Raw genomic sequence first — 22,877 nt, forward strand, 5'->3', positions numbered from 1 at the left:
ACTCAAAGAAGAAAAAGACAGTTACCTTTTCCGTAACTGGTGTTCTTCGAGATTTGTTGCTTATGTCTATTCCACATCCCGCCCTCCTTCCCCTCTGTTGGAGTGGTCTGGCAAGAAGGAACAGGGGGTCGGGGGAGCACGCAGTGCCCCTTATACTGCGCCATGGAGGTACAACTCCAGAGGTCGCTAGGGGCGTGCCCCTACGGGTACTGCTGGGGGAAAAACTTCTGGCACCGGTACACATGGCGAGTATGCACACCTATTGTGGAATAGACATGAGCAACACATCTCGAAGAACACCAGTTAAAGAAAAGGTAACTGTCTTTTTCTCAGTAGGAACAGACTTCTGTGCTACCAAGATTTCAAACTAGGTCAAAAGCAAAGAGTCTGTTGGCCGTATGTTTTGCCTGTCTCCAATACTAACTCTCTAAAATTCCCAGTTGTGTTTCTGGCTGTTCAATTTACCACCGAAATGGGAAGAATAGGATATCTATAATACCATTTGAGAGAACCAAACATGTTAAATAGCACAAAGTTGTTTTATCTACAGCAATTAGAAAGGAGTGTGATGCAGTCAGGGGCCAAAATACTGCAAAAAGTGTTACAATAACAAAGAAACTTATAAAGAGGATACAGAGATTTTTATGATGTCAGATCAGATTAATGACTTGCACATGGACCACAGTAAAAGTAGCAGAATACAGGTGTCATGACATTTCTAGAACACATTTTTGAAACCATAATCAAAGCTTGCAATGGAGCTGGCTTTTGCAGAGCACCAAGTCTTTTGTAGATCGATGTATACAGTGGTTCCAGTAGTATTTTTATGCTAAAGCTGATGCTCCTAGTAATTCTCCAATTCTGTGTCTAGATAATCGGAAAAGTACCAGATGCTGAGGAAATGGCTTCACAGGCATAACAAGGAATTATATATCTCTTGCAATTAGATCATCATAAAATAAAAGGAAAACAAACATCAGTCTATATCGTTCTTGTATTCAGTGGCATTTAGACAATAGAAGCAGTTCCTTTTTATTACTCCTGGCAGACTTCCAGCAGCACTTTCAAAAGGCAGTGTGGCCCTGATGTAAATTGATAAACAATCTTGTTGAGCAACAAGCACAGGAACATTCAGGCCTAACCCATCTTTGTTAAATTTTGACTACAGTGGAGAGTTAAGTGGCATCCTGCCGGTATTAACAGATAAGGGTCAAATTCCCCACTTCACATAGGCAGATTATTTTAATCAGAATCTACAATCATCACAGTTGATGCAACAAAGCCCAGGAATAGGGACACTGAGAGGCAAACATTATTTGCTTTATTACAGCCTTCTGGTTACTATAACAATCAAACTTTGTTCCTGGAAAATCTTTAGCAATTGGGTCTGTTTTAGTTTTTGGTTTCACTGTAGCATTGCTATTAGAATAATCGACTTTAAGGTAAAAAGGGACCATTATGATCGTCTAGTCTGACCTCCTGCACAACACAGGCTAGAGAATCTCACCCACCAACTCCTATAACAAACCCCTAACTTATGTCTGAGCTGTTGAAGTCCTCAAATCATGGTTTAAAGACTTCAAGGAGCAGAGAATCCTCCAGCAGGTGACCCGTGCCCCATGCTACAGAGGAAGGCGAAAACCCCCCAGGGCCTCTGCCAATCTGCCCTGGAGGAAAATTCCTTCCCAACCCCAAATATGGCGATCAGCTAAACCCTGAGCACGTGGGCAAGACTCACCAGCCAGACACCCAGGAAAGAATTCTCTGTAGTAACTCAGATCCCACCCCATCTAACATCCCATCACAGGCCATTGGGCATATCTACCACTAATAGTCGAAGATCAATTAATTGCCAAAATTAGGCTATCCAATCATATCATCTCCTCCATAAACTTATCAAGCTTAGTCTTGAAGCCAGACATGTCCTTTGCCACCACTGCTTCCCTTGGAAGGCTGTTCCAGAATTTCACTCTCTGATGATTAGAAACCTTCGTCTAATTTCAAGTCTAAACTTCCTGATGGCCAGTTTATATCCATTTGTTCTTGTGTCCACATTGGTACTGAGCTTAAATAATTCCTCTCCCTCCGTGGTATTTATCCCTCTGATATATTTATAGAGAGCAATCATATCTCCTCTCAGCCTTCTTTTGGTTAGGCTAAACAAGCTAAGCTCTTTGAGTCTCCTTTCATAAGACAGGTTTTCCATTCCTATCAACCTAGTAGCCCTTCTCTGTACCTGTTCCAGTTTGAATTCATCCTTCTTAAACATGGGAGGCCAGAACTGCATACAATATTCCAGATGAGGTCTCACCAGTGCCTTGAATAACCATACTAACACCTCATCATCTCTAATGGAAATACCTCACCTGATGCATCCCAAGACAGCATTAGCTTTTTTCACGGCCATATCACATTGGTAGCTCATAGAGTATTGGTTGATCTCAGGATGACTGAGGTCTTTCTCCTCCTCTGTTGCTTCCAAGTGATGTGTCCCAAGTTTATAACAGAAATTCTTGTTATTAATCCCTAAATGCATGACCTTGCACTTTTCACTATTAAATTTCATCCTATTACTATTACTCCAGTTTACAAGGTCATCCAGATCTTCCTGTATGATATCCTGGACCTTCTCTGTTATTGGCAATATCTCCCAGCTTTGTGTCATCCGCAAACTTTATTAGCACATTCCCGTTTTTTGTGCCAAGGTCAGTAATAAAAAGATTAAATAAGACTGGTCCCAAAACCAATCCCTGAGGAACTCCATTAGTAACCTCCTTCCAGCCTGACAGTTCACCTTTCAGTGTGACCCACTGTAGTCTCCCCTTTAACCAATTCCTTATCCACCTTTCAATTTTCATATTGATCCCCATCTTTTCCAATTTAGCTAATAATTCTCCATGTGGAACTGTATCAAATGCCTTACTGAAATCGAGGTAAATTAGATCCACTGTGTTCCCTTTGTCTAAAAAAATCTGTTACCTTCTCAAAGAAGGAGATCAAGTTGGTTTGACACGATCTACCTTTTGTAAAGCCATGTTCTATTTTGTCCCAATTACTATTGGCCTCCATGTCCTTAACTACGTTCTCCTTCAAATTTTTTTCCAAGACCTTGCATACTACAGATGTCAACTAACAGGCCTGTAGTTACCCGGATCACTTTTTTTACCTTTCTTAAAAATAGGAACTATGTTAGCAATTCTCCAGTCATCCGGTACAACCCCTGAGTTTACAGATTGATTAAAAATTCTTGCTAATGGGCTTGGAATTTCATGTGCCAGTTCCTTTAATATTCTTGGATGAAGATTATCTGGGGCCCCCGATTTAGTCCCATTAAGCTGTTCGAGTTTGGCTTCTATCTTAGATGTGGTAATATCTACCTCCATATCCTCATTCCCATTTGTCGTCCTACCATTATCCCTAAGCTCCTCATTAAAGACTGAGGCAAAGTATTTGTTTAAATACTGGGCCAAGCCTAGAATATCCTTAACCTCCACTCCATCCTCAGTGTTAAACAGTCCCACTTCTTCTTTCTTTGTTTTCTTCTTATTTATATGGCTACAGAACCTTTTACTATTGCTTTTAATTCCCTTTGCAAGGTCCAACTCTACATGGCTTTTGGCCTTTCTCACTTTATCCCTACACGTTCTGACCTCAATAAGGTAGCTTTCCTTGCTAATCCCTCCAATCTTCCACTCCTTGTAGGCTTTCTGCTTTTTCTTAATCACCTCTCTGAGATGCTTGCTCATCCAGCTTGGTCTACAACTCCTGCCTATGAATTTTGTCCCCTTTCTTGGGATGCAGGCTTCTGATAGTTTCTGCAACTTTGACTTCCATGCCTTCTCCGCCTTTAGAGTCACAAGTTTCAGTCCAATCCACTTCCCTCACTAACTTCCTTAATTTTTTAAAGTTAGCCTTTTTGAAATCAAAAACCCTAGTCACAGATCCATTTTTGTTTATCCTTCCATTTAGTTTGAACTGAATTAGCTCATGATCGCTCGAACCAAGGTTGTCCCCTACAACCATTTCTTCTATGAGGTCCTCACTGCTCACCAAAACCAAATCTAAAATGGCATCCCCTCTTGTCGGTTCAGCAACTACTTGGTGAAGGAATCCATCAGCTATCGTATCCAGGAAAATCTGAGCCCTATTATTATTACTAGCACTTGTCCTCCAGTTGTACGGGGAGACTTTGGCAAACCATTAAAGTGCCTGAAACTATTATGGCTTATTGCTAAAAGCAGCCAAGTCAGCAGGCTTAGCTTAACCAAGGCAGGAGGAGAGGCGGGGTTTTGGGTGCCACAGAAAGGGCAGCTTGACCCCGTGTCCTTCCCGGTAAGACTTGTCTTGAAGTTGCTGACACATACATCTTAGAAGAGCAGGATGTGCCCCAGGAAGGTCTATTGAGGCCTCAAGGCTGCAAACTCTGGAAAAACCCACACTTGGTTAATCAGTAATCAGAAGGAGCCTCTTGCTTGCCCATTGGAACTGCTTGCTTAACAAGTTTTCTTTAAGGGACATGTCATTCTATTACTAATGTATAAATAAGGGGGAAAGTTTGAGGTAGGGGGACTCTGCCTCTGGATGCATCTTGTGTTCCCCACTAGCAGATGGGCTGCCGCTGTGCCACTCGAGAGCCACACTCAACTTTGGTAATTATCAAGGGTTGGGGGTGTTTTACTAACCTGTTACAGACATGTGTATAAGTGCTTGAGACTAAGTAAAGTTTAGCTTTAAGTGAAAGCACTCTTGTGTTGTCCTGTTTGTGCCAGCCATCTATCGGATGGATGGCGATGTCTCCCCTGATTTATTTCCTGACACCACCTCGCACAGAGTAAAAGTTACCAAGAGCTTTCGGCTGAAAGAACCCCGAGTAATACAGTCTATATCTGGGAAGTTAAAGTCTCCCATGATCACACTAGTGATCCTATTAGCATTTACTTCTTTAAAAACGTTAAAGAAGTCTCTATCAATATCCAAATCGGATCCCAGCGGTCTATAGCACACCCCAAGCACTATCCCAGGGGAGGCTCTAGTAGTTTTCTCCCACAATGTGATTTTTGCCTAGACAGACTCGGTCTTATCCATTCCATCACTTTGTATTTCTTTACGGTCTACCTCATCATTGATATACAATGCTACTCCACCACCTTTGCCTTTATTTCTGTCTTTCCTAAACAGCACATACCCTTCAATACCCGCACTCCAGTCATGACTACTATTCCACCACGTTTCTATTATCCCTATAATATCTGGGATCACCTCCTGCTCCAGCAGCTCTAGTTCCTCCATTTTGTTACCTAGGCTCCTTGCATTAGTGTACAAACATCTTAATTTTTGCTATTTGGCTTCGCTCACAGTCTTTACCCGATTAGGCACAGACATTCTACTGCCAATATTACCTATTAGATTGGACATAAGGAGGAAGGGCCGCGTGGATACCATTCTCCTACCCACGGCTGTATCCTTTCTTACTTCGTTTTCTTCCCTCTCAAAGAGAAAAATCTGGTGTGGAGATTACCTGGACATCTCCCCACCATCTCCCCTGAATACCAAGTTTAAAACTTTCTTACTCAGTTGTGCCAGCCTCCATCCTAGAAGTCTATTTCCTTTCCTGCTCAGATGAAGCCCATCCCGAGAGAAATGTCCTCTCTCCATGAATGCCTCCCAGTGGCCATACATCCCAAAGCCCTCCTTATAGCACCACTGCCTGAGCCATCTGTTGATAGTCAATCTTGTCACACCTTTGTGGCCCTTCTCTAGGGACAGGCAGAATCCCACTGAAGATCACATGAGCCTCAATTTCGTTAAGCGTCTTCCCCAGCCTGGCATAGTCTCCCTTGATACGTTCCAGCGAGAATCTAGCTGTGTCCTTTGTTCCCACATGAAAGATAATCAATGAATTCTTTCCCGCTCTCATTACGATCCTCTTCAGCCTCAGGTCCACATCCCGTATCTTAGCACCCGGCAGACAGCACACCCTTCTTTTCTCTGGATCAGTTTTTGTTTCAGGCCTGTCTATTCTTCTCAGTAAGGAGTCCCCAATCACTTAGCCCAGCCTTAGCCTGGAGAATAGCACCATCACCAGGAGATCTCCTGTTCCCTCTGGCCGCAAGTCCTCTTGATTCCTATTGTCCCTTGCAATCCTCTGCAACCCATCCCATATTCTCCTGGGGCTCATATTTGGTGTTCTCTCCATTGACTCTTGCCCTCTTCCTATTAGACTATCTGCTCTTGTCTTCTTCCTTGCCCTCTCACCTTCGGTGACTACCTGCTGTGCCCCTTCTTCATTTTCCAACTCTGCAACCTGTTTCTGAGCTCTATTTCTCCTTCACTGGCCCGTCTTTTCCTCTGCCTGGTTCTCTTAGTTACCTGCTTCCACTGTCCACTTTCCTGACCCAGCAGTATCCCCTCAGGGTTCTTCGGTCCTGCTTCCATTTGCAAGTCTGAGCTTTTCTCTTCAGCCTCCTTATGTCTTTGCTCCATCATCCACTCAAACCCCATTCTAAACTCAACCAGAGTCTCCACCTGCATCTTCTCTTCCATCAGCTCTATCAGGCGGCACTTCATGCAGATGAAACTCTTTTCAGGCACCCCCTCCAGGATCATGTACATGCCAGAGCTTCTACATCCAGTCATCTTCATGGTGTCTTCCACTGCTGCCTCTGTGTCTGTCATAGCCTTCTCACTTAAGACCTGTTAGTCCGGGAAACACAAACCAAACCACGACCCCCACAGCAAAACAAACCCCCAGTGAGCACCAAAACACTGCCAGACCACCACACACTCCCTTCACTAGCCCGTCTGTTCCTTGGCCTGGCTCTTATTCTTTCCCCAAAACTCCCCTTGCAAACTCCCCTGTTTACAGCTCTGTTTGCTAGCTCCTGGGCCGCTGCAGCTGTTTGTGCTGCTGCCTAACTGGCTGGCTACCTTTAATAGGACCCCTAGTCAGAGAGGCTCCGTCCCTAATCAGAGCTCAGCTTCTCTCCCAGCACACTGCCCCTATTGCTCAGAACAGAGCTATCACATTCATGTGGGAGCCAATAACCTAGAGTAGCATTTTAAAAATCTGTTTGTTATAGACTGGAATGGATTCTCATCAACGTCAAGCAGCATGAAACAACTTGAAAATTGCCCTGCAGGGACAGTTAAGCATATCCCTGATGTAGAAGAATCCCTGGGAAGCATAAAGCTGACATAGAGGGATCTATGCCACTTGTCCATCTTTCTTTTGTACAGTGCTTCAGCTTAATTTTGCCTATTCTAAGAGTATAATCTACATTTAAAACACTACAGCGAGCAGCTTCACTGCTGTACCACTTCAGTGTGGACGCACCAACAGGAGGGGTTTTCCTATCAGCATAGATAATCTACCTCCCCAAGAAGCAGTAGCTAGGTTGATTGGGGGGCGGGGGGGGAGAAAACTACACTGGGGATTTCAGTTGGTTTAACTAAGCCACTTAGGAGTGTAGATTTTTCACACCTCTGACTGACATAGTTAAGACAACCTAATTTTCTATTTTAGCTCAGGCTAAGCTAGAGCGGGGGCTGTTTCAGCTGCTGGCCAGCTGCTGGACCAGTGAACCAAAAGGAAGCTTAGAGCCATCTCTCCTCTTCTCAACCACACTAAGCATGAACTCTGCACAACTAAGGAGACGTCCTAAAGGGATGGCCAAACCCAGCGGGGCAACAAAACTACAGTACTAGTTGAGTGGAACCAAAATGAACCAGACAAATGTTGGATCTGTGTAGAACAGGAAGACTCTATTCTGTAGATTCTTTAATCATCCTATGGAAAACATTAAACCTCTTCAAACAGGTCCACACCTGTGTGTTGGTTCAATGCTCTCTGTATAGGACACAGAGTCAGCCCTGTTTGCCAGGGCTAGAAATAACCTGCACTTCCCTTCAGGGAATCTAGATGCCAGCTAGACTCAGGACAGTTATATAAGAAGGAAAGAATCTTGGCTATAGGTATTTTATGAAATAATTCAGACCTAGTAAACAAAATTGTTCCAAATTGTAGAAAACAGCTTTGGCCATAATGTTTTTCTTTATACTTTTCTGACAGCTGTGAATATACTGTGGTCAGTGCAATCCAACAATATTCACTGAAGCAGCCACAGAGAGGTGAACATTACACCACCCTGTGCCAGTGAGGCTCCTTGCAGCACAGGGGCATTTACCCAGAAGAGGGCCATGCAGTGATTCTGCTACCACCTCTCCTTGGAGATTCCCCTGAGGGCAGCAGCTGTGACTCTCCTCAGAGGTCCATCAAAGTTCCATGCACAGACACACAACCACCGCACTCCAAGCCACCCTTCCTGGTCAGAATCCTGCTTTTGGGGCGTGCACCCACCCCCTAACACTCCCAGGTGCAAAGAAGATTTCAGTGGCTGTGTGCCACTGAAACCTCCCCCTAGCAAATTTTCTGTCTTGGGGGCCTTCTATGTCCAGCAGAAACCAGTATATACTTTCCATGAATCTAGCCCTGTAACTGTAAACCAGATTAGCTAAGCAAGTGTTTGTATAAAAATATGCTGCATTTTGAAGACACATGGACTAACCCACAGCTAACAAGGGTACCAGGTGGGGTGTTGGATTTTTTTTAAGTGTGGAAAATTATCCAGTAACGACTTGGACAACTAACTTATTTCACATAGGACACTAAACAGCCATCAACTGGTTAGAACTTTGTCCTTTCTGGCCTGCACAAGAGACAAATTAGTGAATCGAAGGTAAAATGCTAGTACCAGTTAGCAGTCCCCCAAAGTCTCCAAACCCTAAAAGCATTGGGGGAAAGAGCACTATGCAGTGCTCCAAACTTTCTAACGCAGGAATGGTAACACTGATCTATGGAAAAGCTGAAGGGCCAGATCCTCAGCTGGTGCAAATTGGCATAGTTCTATTTAATAACTTTATTCATACTACCTGAGGATCTAGTCTATGTGTTTGAAATGAAACAGCAAACCTACTCAGGATTTCCTTTGTAAATTATTTTGAAGGCAATATCTTGAAGCTTTCAACTCTTGCTCCATTTTATCATTACTAGAGAATTAGTACTTCACTGGTGCAAGCCTTTGAAAGAAATGAAAAATTAACTAAGCTGCCTTTGCAACGGACATGGAGAATCAACAAGCAAGCAGGGACGTAAAAAGCAATGAAGAGGAAGGTTACTATAGTATGGAAAACATAAGGAAAAAAACTGCTGCTTTGTGGTTATAGCAAAGAAAAAACTTCCTCAGTAGTTCTGGGTTGTTTATGTCTATTTCCCACCAAAGCTCAAACTGGGGAAAAATAAAATTAAAGTCAAGCCCAGGTAAGTAGTAACAAGTAGTTAGTGATGACTATTTAGGGGATGGTGTGAAAAAGGCTTGTGACCTTAGTTTAATTTTGTGTGTCTGCAATACAAAAACTCCCTTATAGCGGACAGTCAGTCATTCTGGCAGACTCAGAAGAGAGGCCAGGAAATGACTGAGTATAAAGTTCTCCAGATCAGTATTGATAGAAGTGCAAAGGGATGGTTTGAATATAGCTACCTATGCTGTACCCAGTTAGGCAAAACGCCCACTGAAGTGCATGGGAATGACAAGATTGGGCCTCCTAGGTTTTTATGGTCTTTAGTTAACATTATCTCAAGTGTATCCCATGTTTCTAAGTGCCATTTTTGTTGTCACTTCTTCTTTCTTCTCTTTGATCTGTCAGGCAAAAACAACAACAAAACCCTCCATGTGACTTTCTCTTCCACGCTTGTTGTACATCTAATCCCGGACACAAATTAACTGTCCTTCCTGAGATGAAAGGGCAATTCAAACATGTCAACATGGGGCTTTTGTCAAAGGCGCCAGAGTTTTTGCACTAAACCAAGCCACACAGATTCACAGGGGGAGTTGCTGTCAAATACTCCATGCTAGATAATGTAGATCTATACCCGGCTTTGATAAAACCAGGTCACAGAAACAATATTTCCTCCTTATGTATCATTTCACATCTGCACACTTTAGACCCTTACATGTTACTTCACACTGTAGGCTTTAATGATAAATGAAAAAAATTAGTCTTTTCCAGTAATGAAGGTTTACAAGTGAGCTCTGTCTGAACAACACACAGAGCATCTTTCATAGTATGCACAAAAGTAGGTCAAAGAGAAAACAGATCTAGGAGATCAGCTAATATTAGCTGGAGTAAAGACTGAAGATAGGTCATAAAGCTACTTATATTAAAATATGGACTCTTTGATGAGTTGCGCTTTTGTTTTTAGTAACGAGCTGCTACCTGTCTTAGGTTTTTATACTTCTGCCTATCACTGTACTATCTGAGCACCTTCCACATAAAATCAGTAGCAATAACTAGGGCCTGGTCTACACTAAAAGGTTATGTTGACCTAGCTACTTCACATGGGGTGTGAAAAATCCACACCCCAGGGCAACATAGTTAAGTCAATCTAATCCCTGGTGCAGACTTTGTCACAATAAAACTGGGCTTTTAAAGGGAATTTTTCAGTCATTTCCTTTGTATCTTTGAAGGATTAGTGTAAGACATCTGAAACTAGTGTGGCATGTTCCTATTAATAAAATAAGACAACTGCATTATACATGTACTTGCAATTGATATTAAATGGTTATTTAATAAAACTTCTCTTCTCCACCGAGAACTAACATAAGTACCAATCAAATATCTGCTCAGGCAAAGCTGTTACGGGTTTTAGGCAAATACAGAAAATATTTTAGCTAATGAGAACAAGTTCTGCAGCAGTTTCTAACTGTTTTACTTGTTCTACAAGAGGAATGGTGTCAATGGCATTTCAATTTTAGTCTGGCCACCGTTTTTGTTTTGTTTTTTCCCTTTTCTTTTCTTTTTTTTTTTTGAAAGAATGATTCATAAGTCTAGCAAGATCAGAGCACCTGGAGTCAAATATTGGAGTGTTCACTGGATGGTAATACAAAGAGAAAATTATTGCTAGATATTAAAAGCCCTATAAGCTGGCCAATATGTCCTACTTGGTATATTGCCACAGAAAAATACAATAGAAAATTGGTACCATGCAGAAGACTGTGCTGTTTGGAGATCTTTTGCTAATGGGGTTTGGCTCTTTACAATGAGTTTTTTAGCCAGGCCTCCTGCAGTTTGTTATAACATCAGTTTCTCATGGAAGCAGATGGTATGTGACGTATCAATTTACTATGCCTCTCTTTTGCAGATTTTTTTTCAGCTCCTTCTGTTCATTTTTAGTCAAAATGGGGACCATATGGCCTGTTGTGAGATAGTTTATAAATAGTTGTATATTTACAGTAGCAATTGACATAGAGTCAAAACACACACCTTAAAGAAAGCAGCTAAAAGTGGTAGGGTAGTGTAGGATTTTAAATTATTTCCTGACTATAGCACAGTGATGTACAATGAACAATTAAACAGTAACTGATTTCTTGTGCCTTCCTAACTGTACTCATTTTGCTGTTGCTGAAAAACACAGGGTGTCTAATCAATGCTGGTAAGAAGAGCTTGGGTTGCAAGCATCCTGAGGGTATTTTTGCCATTCCAACTGGAACAATGGGCCCATTCCTTGGCTCTGTCTGAACTGTGCTTGATACAGGTCATTGGCAAAGAACGGTACTTGGTATAAGAAGGGGTAAGGGAAGATGGCTTTATGTCACTGTGACAGGGTCTGACTCTATGGTGCCCCCTTTTGGGCCAAGGGGGCAATACTTCCCTGGTTGAAGCATCTCTGACAGTCAGTTGCCACCTCTTATGGGTCAAGTGCATACTTTGACCCACACCTTCTGAGTTATTAAAATCCAAAAATAAAGGAAAATGTTTAACTCAAAACAGTGTTGTTTGAACAGTCTTTGGCAGGACCCTGATCTTCTACGCAGGGCTTGTCTTCGTGCAGCGAGTCCCTTTAGTCAGTCTTCCTGCGCCCAGTCACCCCATGCCCTGGAAGGCTTGTCCAAGTAGCAAGCTATCTCCAGCTCTTGGCTGAAACCAGGCTTTCAGCCCCAAACTGAGCTTTGTCTTCTCCTTTTAACTGCCCATTGAATTAAGCCTCTCAACATCCCTGAGATGTGAATATTACTGTCCTCATTTTGCAGATGAAGAATCAAAAGCACAGAAAGACCCCACAGCTGCACCCACTGAATTTAGAATGAAGTCACCACTCAGGCCAGATTTTCCAGTGCTGAGCACCAATGACAGGGTGATTTTCAGAAGAGCTCAGCTCTTGTTTAAACACCTAAATGAGAGCTAGATTATCCAAGGTGCTCAACATCCAGCAAAGCCCACTGGGACATTTACGGCCAGATTTCTGAGAGACCTCAGCACCCAACATAGTTGGCTCTTTGGAAATTCTAGCCACTTATTTTTGGTGCCTGAAGAGGAGCTGAGCACTTTTGAAAATCTGGCCCTAAGGTCACAGAGGAAGCTTGTGACAGAGCTGGTCTCATAAAACCAGTCTTCCTGCACATGCACAAACCTCTGTATTTCAGTTCTCCCCACTTCCCTCCATTAGCGTAAAGACTTATTAGCCTTATTTTCTCTGAGAAATAATACCCCATACAATTGAACACACACAATTGAACCAGCTTTTTAGTTATAATTTTCTCTACTTTCTGCCATGTATCACTTCTGCCACTGATCTGTAATTTATGTGCAGTTAGTTACCAGTATTTCCAATAGAACTGCTTCAAGAAGCAGTTATGTTGTTTTAAAAATAGTGTGGCCTTTTGCAATAACTCAATAAAGGCTGTGTGTGTGTGTGTTTTTACACATGCACACATGTTACTCCTGGGGAAATTCCGCACCACTGCACATGCGCAGAATCTATGTCCCCTCGCAGATTTCTTTGCTTCCCTGCAGAAAAATGTCTTTCTGACAGAGAAGCAAAGGGAAGTCACAAGAGTGGTCCTGAGCCCCTTCCCAGCAGTGTGTTTTGGGTGCCCCGAGCATTCGGCAGAAAGGTAAATCACTGTGGGGCGGGGGGCGAGACTGGGAAGACCTGGCTGATGGTTCCTACCCTGTGCCGGGCTCAGCTGCTAGTCCCAGCTGGGCTGGGGAGGACAGGACTTCCTCTTCCCCTGTATAGCATCCGGGTCTGGGTCAGACCCACCCCCAGATTTTTCCCCTGGCTGTAGGAAGCTCTGCAAACTCCCCCCTGCCCCCAGTGCTTCCTGCACCCATTGCTCTTCAGCTGGGGGGGGGGGGAGGAGAAGAGAGAATTTTGTGTGTGGGGGGGGGGGTGTGAGGGATTATTATATAGGCTTCCCCATCTGCCCAACTCCTGTGCATCCAGATCCCCTCATACCCAAACTCTTCCACCGAGCCTCACTCCCCCCACACCCAGAACTCCCCCACGATGAGCCCCAGTCACACTCCCCCAGCACCACCCCGACGAGCCCCCCGCACCCAGATCTCCCCCAACACACACACCTAGCCCCAAACCAGCTGCACCTGGATCATCATCACTTCACTAAGCCCCACTCCCCCAGCATCTGGACCCCTTGCTGAGTGCCCCATACCAAGATCCTCCTGCTGAGCTCCATGCCCCCCAACCCAGACCCCCCACACACACTGAGCCCCACCCATCTTCACCTGGACCCCCCTGCAGAGTCCCATTACCATTGCACCCAGAACCCCCCCTCCCCCACAAGCCTCTGTGCGTCCAAATCCCCACACGCCTGGATCCCCCACGGAGCTTGCCTGCACCCAGGTTGCCCCACACAGTAACTTCTCAACCCACACCTGGAACCCCTGCACTTGGATCTTGCCTTGCTAAGCCTTCCTGCCTGCTCACACCTGGTGCACCTGGCAGAGAGGGGCAGGGCCCTGAGGTGTTTCTGGGGCAGGCCTGGTCCTTGAGCCTCACCACTGAGTCCATGTCCGGCGGGCGTTAGGGGGCGGGAGAGAGAGGGGGAGTTGCACAGCAATCTCCCACCTCTGTGCAGCAAGTGGTCTGTGCTCCCCAATGCCATTCTGGAGCATCCACATTTATTTGACAAATAAAATTTGCTGAATTTTAAAATAGTGTGCATAACTTAATTTTTTGGCACATAATGCCCTCAGGAGTAATATGTACAGTGTGAATGAAACAACACCACAAATTAGACATAATGGAAAATCCAGAATGAAGCCTAAGATTTTTTTGCTGTTGATTTTTCACGCCAGATGAGAGCCCCCATTTAAGTTGAAATGGGTTAACATTTGTACGCTGTGCTAAAGTGAGTTTTCATAAGGCATTTAAATGGGGGTGATCAGTTCTACGCAGTGATATATCAGTTCTTTCCAGGTGTATTTTTGGAGAAAGTCCATTTTATGGTTAATTTCAGTGGTTTTTAAAAAAAAAAGTCATGGATTGACAGAACTGAAGAAGACTTTAAAAACTACCTGTCTACACAACACACATGGCATGAGGAGAGCAATATCAGCTTCCTCAACCTGCCCTGGCAACGTGCCTCACCCTTGGCCTGGAGGAATTAAATCTTGGTGAGTTCATTGTCCCTGTGTACTCAGTTTTTCTGGCTTCTTTAGAAGCACCAAAAAACATTCCCATTATTGTGAACAGCAATGTAGAAACCTATACACTAGGAATGTGACTGACACATTTTGCTTGGAATACCAGATGTCTAGACAGTATCAGTCCACTTTTCATGCATTTCTTAATATTTTTAATTTTCAGTCAAAATATGAGATTGTTTTTAAGAGTGTGACGTTAATGAGACTATTCACATGAGTAAAGTTATGCACGCACTTAAATGTTTGCAAGATCAAGAACTGATTATACCCAAAGGATTGTCAAATGCATAAAACAGAATAAAAATAGAAAGATTACTTTTTTCGATCTCTTTCAGTGATAGAAACCTTTGGTGCTATTTATAATAATAGTAGGTAGAAGAATTCAAAGAGTTATTTTTTTTTCCATCTTATAATATTCCTTTAAATGTTCCAGTGCAGTATTGGCAACAGATATACAGTGGAACAGTACTGTGTTTCTACAAGAAATCCAGATAGTAAAACTGAAGCAATCTAGTAATCTAGCAAACTGTTAGCAATCTAGTTTCTTGGTCTAAAAACTGATTGAAATTGATAAAATAAGCAAAGAGCATACATTAGTAAAAGAGTATTAGATTAAAAATTCTGTTTTAATAATGTACAGTACTAATAATACTTTATAAGTAAAGGAAATAGATCTGTTTTTTTAAACAAGTAAGGTCACACCACCCTCAGTGGAGGTAAATTGACATGGTTCAATTGACTTCAGTGGAGCTAGGCTGATTTGTATCAGCTGAGGATTTGGCCCAAGGTTGGCTGGTTTGTTTATATATATTTTGATAATGTCTCTTAAATTCTGTTTGTGGTCTACTCCTTTTTCCTTCTGCAACAGCAAAACTATATGCCTGGCATAGTAACATGGCACCTTCCTCAAAGACCAGAAATTCAGTGACCTCACATTGCAAACAAGCAATTGTTGAAGTAAATGGAGTCTCTTAACTTGTCTTTATTAAGGCCATAGTCAATCAGAAGTAACTGACCCTTGTGGGTAGGATGTTAATTATGCTTTTGTGTTTCAGAGGGTGTAGAACTATAAACAGACTGTTAGTCACATGCCAAAAGTTCCACCAACTGTTTTACAATTGCTGGAAAATATGCACATCCCAATTTATGTTAAATATGTAGGGTCATAGTGAGCTCAATCCTGCAAGGTGATGAGCACAGCACCCCCAACTCTTACTGGGAATTAAAGGCCCTCCTATTGAATTTATGTTTGCCTGACTATTTTCAGGTTTTGTATAGTCCTCATGCCTGTAACATATAGGTCCTTCCTATGTAAATATTTTAAGAGGCTAGAATTATTCTGTAATGGAAGAAACTTTGATTGCTAACATCCAGTTACAAAATCACTTATGTCTATTTAGACATGGCACCAAGTAAAGTAATTTACTAAGCTACTTAAAAATCAACATGTAACTGATTCAAAAGCAAAGGACAGCTACCAATCAAAATGGTACAAAAAATGATAATGTACAATGGGTCTGCCTTCAGCAAACAGAATGAAACTACAATATGAGTAGCAAACAACTGTTTCATGCTGCCACAGTAATTTTAAAAGGAAAAAGTATTATTTTTTATTATATATTAAATGTTATTGTAATTTAGAAAAAAATATTAGTAATAACAATTACAAATTTTCAGGTTGTGTAGTGATTTACACCCTGTGCAAACACATTGATTTTAATGCGGAGTTGGACCATAAGGGGTCAATTTATCAATTTATCTAAATACTGCACGGGAAGAGTAATCTGTATCAAAACCGCCTATCCCTACTGTATCAAAGAATGATGTGCTGCCACCTACTGGTTACATATAATACCGCTGAACGATGGTTTTCAAAAGTCATTCATACAGGACTGGTTTCAGAGTAGCAGCCATGTTAGTCTGTATTCGCAAAAAGAAAAGGAGTACTAGTGGCACCTTAGAGACTAACCAATTTATTTGAGCATAAGCTTTGGTGAGCTACAGCTCACTTCATTGGATGCATTCAGCGGAAAATAGAGTGGGGAGATTTATATACATAGAGAACATGAAACAATGGGTGTTACCATACACACTGTAACCAGAGTGATCACTTAAGGTGAGCTATTACCAGCAGGAGAGCGGGGGAGGGCGGGAACGGGGACCCTTTTGTAATGATAATCAAGGTGGGCCATTTCCAGCAGTTGACAAGAACGGCTGAGGGGGGGGGGGGCGCGGGGCAGAGATAAACATGGGGAAATAGTTTTACTGTGTGTAATGATACATCCACTCCTAGTCTCTATTCAAGCCTAAGTTAATTGTATCCAGTTTGCAAATTAATTCCAATTCAGCAGTCTCTCATTGGAGTCCGTTTTTGAAGTTTTTTTGTTGAAGTATTGCCACTTTTAGGTCTGTAATCGATTTTATGATAGTCTTATATTTAGGCTTTCCTAACTCAATTGCAATAATTTTTCTGTACTGAAATATGCCACTAAATTAAAGTGTCTGCCAAGGCAGAAAATTAAGATTGTTCATCATGTTTTGTTCTAGTTGGAGCAATAGCAACCACCAACAGTTAAGGTGAAACAAGTGCTTGCATTTTAACCCCCTCATTTTAATCACTTATAGCCTGCTGAATCTTTTCCCTGTTTAACTACTGGAACAATTTACCAACAGTCGTGGTGGATTCTCCATCACTGACCATTTTAAAATCAAGATTGGAGGTCATGAAAAGAATTGCTGTTTTTCAATCAACGAGCAGTTGAAATTTTTGGAAAATTAAAAGTGTAGATTAAAAATGTAATTTTTTTCTAAAATTATTTTGCATATATCTACCCGTTTTAATTACTAGGAATCCAATGGAACGAGGGGAGGGGGGGAAGGTATCAAACCCCATAGCTCCTTGGAAAAGCATTTCAATAGCATTTTTTTCCAAAGTGGAGGCCAGGATGAATGGGCAAAACCAAAAATCAGTGCCTGTGACTAATAATGACTATATATGTTCACACCGCAGCTTTATATTTTATTTTCTATTTAATTTAAATGTCTCCCCCATAAATTATCTACCCATCTCTCCAGCCTACAGACGTGGACTTTATAGAGCAAAGCACCTATTATTTTCTTTTCCCTTTATTGAGTACTCTGATTCTGTACAACAAATGACGTCATAGCCATTCTATCGCCCTGCCTGTTTAATGTGCTTATGGGGCTGTTAGGAGGGCTAGTAGGGAGGCATGGGGTGCAATGTTTAGAGTATGCTGATTAAAACCAACTGGATGTCTCCATCTCATCCTACTTACTTCAGTGCCTGAACCAATGTCTAGTTAAGACTGGGGTATCGATGACAGCGAGCTGGCTGAAGTTCAACCCAGACAAGACGGATGATGGTGGGAGTGGGGGAAGCAATCAGAGAAGATGGTGGAGGTTCTCTCAGTCCCTTTGATTGAGGGAGTATGTCCACCATTTGTTATGTGGATTCACAACTCACAGGTGATTTTAGAGCCCCAGATGCTGTTTGACAATCATATTACAGTGACTCAGTCAGCTTTTTACCACTTGTATCTGGCTTGGAAGTCGCAGACTTTCCTTTGGGACGTGGACCTTGCCATTATTGTCCATGCTTTTGCTATCTCAAGATTAGACTATTGCAATGTGCTCTATATGGAGCTATGCCTTACAACCATTCAGAGACTGAAACTGGTGCAGAATGCTGCAGCTCACTTATTGAGCAGGAAGAGGCAGATTAAGGTTTCCTAGGGCAATGAGCAAGTGGGGGGCCCCTCCCCACCCCTTCTGCCTGCAGCCCCAACCATGGCCCCATCCTAATCTGCCTCTACCCCCATAATCCCACCCCATTCCAGCCCCTGACTGCAGCCTTAAGATGAGAGAAGTTCTGTCCCCTCGTTGTGACCCCCAGCCGTGAGGCTGCAATGAGAGTGAGAGCTCATCCAGTCCCGGAGCTGCAGCGTCGGTCCGGGTGCTGGGGCTTCCCCTGCTGCCCGGCGCTTCTGCTGGGGACCAGGGGTGGTGTGCAGAGACTTCTGCCATAAGGTTGCCAACTTTCTAATTGCACAAAACCAAACACCCTTGCCCCGACCCTTCTCTGAGACCTTCCCCCGCCACTCACTCCATCCCTCCCTCCCTCTGTCACTCACACTCCCCCACCCTCATTTATTTTCACCGGGCTGGGGCAGAGGGTTGGGGTGCAGGAGGGGATGAGGGCTCTGGCTGGGGGTGCAGGTTCTGGGGTGGGGCTGGGAATGCAGGAGTTTGGGGAATGCAGTTAGGAGTTTGGGGTGCAGGAGGAGCTTCTGACCTGGTGCAGGGTGTTGGGGTGCAGGAGGGGGTTGAGGGTGCGAGCTACAACCAGACGGCACTTACCTCATGCAGCTCCCAGAAGCAGCTGGCATGTCCCTCCAAGCGGCTCCTAGGCGGAGGTGTGGCCAGGTGGCTTTGCGCACTGCCCCCATCTGCGGTTCCCTGCCAATGGGAGCTGTGGGGGCAGTGCTGGCGCTCGGGGCAGGGGCAGCGCATGGAGCCTGTGGCTGCCCCTGCACCTAGGAGCTGGGCATGCCATCCACTTCCAGGAGCCATGCAGAGCCAGGGCAGGCAGGGAGCCTGCCTTAGCTCCGCCAGACTGGACTTTTAATGGCCCAGTCAGTGGTGCTGATCGATGTTGCCGCTTGTCACGGTCCCTTTTTGACTGGACATTCCAGTCTAAAACCGGAAGCCTCGCAACCCTATTCCACCACCTTGTGTCAGATTTCTGCTGGGGACAGGGCACCCATTTTTTTGGGGCTCCCCAACTGGCCAGGTCCCCTGCACATGGGCCCCATTGGCCCATTAGATGATCCACCACTGTGAGCAGGGCATCTTCTGGGAGCATATAACTAGTACTCCTGGATCTGCACTGGCTGCCCACTGGTCTCCAGGTAGAGTTTAAGGTGTTGGTTATAATCTATAAAGCTCTAAATGACCTGGGACTGGCCTACCTAAGGGGCTGCCTCGCACCCTGTGCCATACTGCCAAAGCTGCAGTCAGCAGGGGAGACTGAGCGGGATCCCCTCACTACAAAACAAACAGAGAAGGTGGCTGGCTCCCCTGGGTCAGAAATAGCCTGAATTTGGTGATGGTGCATTAGCTGCCGAATTCTGGGCTGCTGCATAATACATTTGTTGGATGGGGTTTTTGGAGAGAGCTGAGAGTATAGTTCCCAAACCGATGAAAGGGTGGGAAAAGAGTTTCTGTAGGCTTATGGCTGGCTGAGTTCCCGCTGGAATGATTATTTTAATGTCGCTGGGATTTCACTGTATTGTATAATTAATTAATGTGATAGGGCGCCTAGAACATTGGATAGATGTCCTTTTTATTATTTTAAATCTAAATAAATCAAACAGTATTAATAATTTTCAGCAGTACTGGTAAAATTCAAACAATGAAAAATTATGAGCCTCTATTGGAAAGTATTCTTGATTATCCACTTGAATGGAATTTTTATTATTAGTTATCCATGAGAGAACAAAATAAAACAAAACCACCAAGAAAAGCCTCAAGTCCCACAAATATAGGCCTAGATACGGGAAACAATTATTTACATGGTTCATGGTCATGCACCGCAAGTAGTTCCAGTGGCTTCATTGGAACTCATGGTGTGTAAAGTTAATCATAGAATATCAGGGTTGGAAGGGACCTCAGGAGGTCATCTAGTCCAACCCCCTGCTCAAAGCAGGACCAATCCCTAAATGGCCCCCTCAAGGATTGAACTCACAACTCAGGGTTTAGCAGGCCAATGCTAAAACCACCTAGCTATCCCTCCCCAACATGCACAAGTCTTTTTAGGATTGGGCCCACATTCAGGATGAATACCATATTTCATTTCCAATCCTTTTACCCACATGCACTCTCCATAAAGCCAACACAAATACAGACAAGGAGACAATGTATTTTTATGAATTTAGGAGGCATGTTGAAATGACATTTTTGGGTCTGTGCCAACAATTATTTACGAACCAGACAAATACACAGACCATGTATTGTAATTTTTACAGTATATTAAATGGATTACACTTAAATTTAATGGAAGGGCTATTTAGTTCTTGTTAAAGAAGAGACTGATTATTAGCCACTAAAAAGACACTATTGATTATATAAATCACTGATGTTTGTGTGAGTGATGCCCTCGTGTAAATCTGCCATTACTACTATGAAAATTAGTTTGTTAGATTGCTAACAGCACTTCACTTTGCATTGGACCATTAGCTAACAACCTCACTGTTGACTCTAAAGCTATTATTTTGTGGTTGCTTAGGGATTATTGCCAAGGAACTATAATAATGCAACCAAGTTCTGCTGCAGTAAATTTGTTGATATCCAAAGTTCATCATCAATCTAAACTTGTACTTTTATATTCAAATACAATACAATATAAAAGAGACCATCTACAAAAAGGGGGGGATGGGGGAAATTGGCTTTGATGCAACTCACATGAACTCTTATGCAAACATGTTGATGTGTGACCATAATTTTGTATCTAACATTATGGCCAACTTTTGGCTACACTCTAATCTTTAGGAGTTTTGCTCATTGTAACAGGAATTTGGTCCTATATGTGCGGAAATTATTGTTATATATTTATCTAAAGTGGCCTACTTAACTTGAAATCTAATTCATTTAAATAAAATGTAAGTTAAAAGTACTTTCAGGTGCTACACCTCCCATTGAGTCCTCCAGATAGTGGCTGTACATCAGCAATCACATTTTCCTGTTATCTGGGTTTTCCCTTTTAAAAAACTCTAACACAAAAGACTGGAAAAATATATTCACAAAAACAGAAGAAACTGACTGTACAGCAGAAACAGTCAAACTGACTAGATAAAAATAGGCCTGTCAAAATACATAAACTAAAAAAAAATAGTAGAGAAATACTCTAGTAGAATCTCTCACAGTTGTTGTCGCTTCTGCAGCTCCACCAGTGCTATCAACGCTGAAAGTGGATCCACTCCTGATGTCTTAACTACCAAGTTGTGTAACCTGGTTCAGAACAGGTCTACATGATAAGGTAGTTAAACTGGCTGTGACTCCTATTTGCACTCCAGCTCCTACTATTTATAACTGATGGAGTTAGCAGTAAAGTTTCACAGCTGGTGATGTAATTACAATAGCAAGAAAATTTGAGAAAAAAGTATAGTGTAGACAAGGGTTCTAGTAAGTGGAGAACTCATGAGATGAGACTTCAAAAGAAACAAGAGAGTGAATGTTGATCAATGGAGATGGGGAGGGATTTTTAGTTGAACTGCTTAAAACTTCATTGTTAGTTAATACCATTTAACTGCAATGACTAAATAACGTTCTGGAAAAAAGAAGAGGTCTTGTAAAGATCCAGCCTTCCCAGCACTTCAAATAAGGTGCGAGAGGCATCCCTAGAGCAAAACCAGGGAAGGCCAAAATTTTATATTCCCAATATTTTTAAGGAAATAAAATTCTGAAAAAAAAGAAAAGAAAAAACAAAACATTCTGGCCTACTTTATAAGTCCTAAAGAAGCAAAAAGGAGCACAAACCTAATTTAAAAAAAAAAATCCACTGCACATCAGCTTTCAGACCATGGGTTAGAATCATAGATCATCAGGGTTGGAAGGGACCTCAGGAGGTCATCTAGTCCCAACGCCCTGCTCAAAGCAGGACCGATCCCCAATTAAATCATCCCAGCCAGGGCTTTGTCAAGCCTGACCTTAAAAACTTCTAAGGAAGGAGATTCCACCACCTCCCTCAGTAACGCATTCCAGTGTTTCACCACCCTCCTAGTGAAAAAGTTTTTCCTAATATCCAACCTAAACCTTCCCCACTGCAACTTGAGACCATTACTCCTCGTTCAGTCATCTGCTACCACTGAGAACAGTCTAGATCCATCCTCTTTGGAACCGCCTTTCAGGTAGTTGAAAGCAGCTATCAAATCCCCCCTCATTCTTCTCTTCCGCAGACTAAACATCCCCAGGTCCCTCAGCCTCTCCTCATAAGTCATGTGTTCCAGTCCCCTAATCATTTTTGTTGCCCTCCGCTGGACTCTTTCCATTTTCCCACATCCTTCATGTAGTGTGGGGCCCAAAACTGGACACAGTACTCCAGATGAGGCCTCACCAATGTCAAATAGAGGGGAACAATCTCATCCCTCAATCTGCTGGCAATGCCCCTACTTATACATCCCAAAATGCCATTGGCCTTCTTGGCAACAAGGGCACACTGTTGACGCATATCCAGCTTCTCGTCCACTGTCACCCCTAGGTCCTTTTCTGCAGAACTGCTGCCGAGCCATTCAGTCCCTAGTCTGTAGCAGTGCATGGGATTCTTCCATCCTAAGTGCAGGACTCCACTTGTCCTTGTT

General features: G+C 43.1%; 1 protein-coding gene across 1 annotated transcript in view; it reads right to left on the reverse strand.

Moving 5' to 3' along the window:
- Positions 1 to 200: 200 nt before the first annotated feature.
- The window catches only part of LOC311524012 (uncharacterized protein), a gene marked incomplete at both ends in the record, with an annotated part of 45,671 nt that continues 22,994 nt past the window's right edge, over positions 201 to 22,877 (reverse strand). Inside the window, one exon of the mRNA XM_084634691.1 lies at positions 201 to 259. Coding sequence (XP_084490817.1) covers positions 201 to 259 — 59 coding nt within the window. The remainder of the gene's footprint in view (positions 260 to 22,877) is intronic.

Source organism: Lepidochelys olivacea (genome assembly GCF_965140295.1).
Source record: "Lepidochelys olivacea isolate rLepOli2 genome assembly, chromosome: 1".
Lineage (NCBI taxonomy): Eukaryota > Metazoa > Chordata > Testudines > Cheloniidae > Lepidochelys > Lepidochelys olivacea.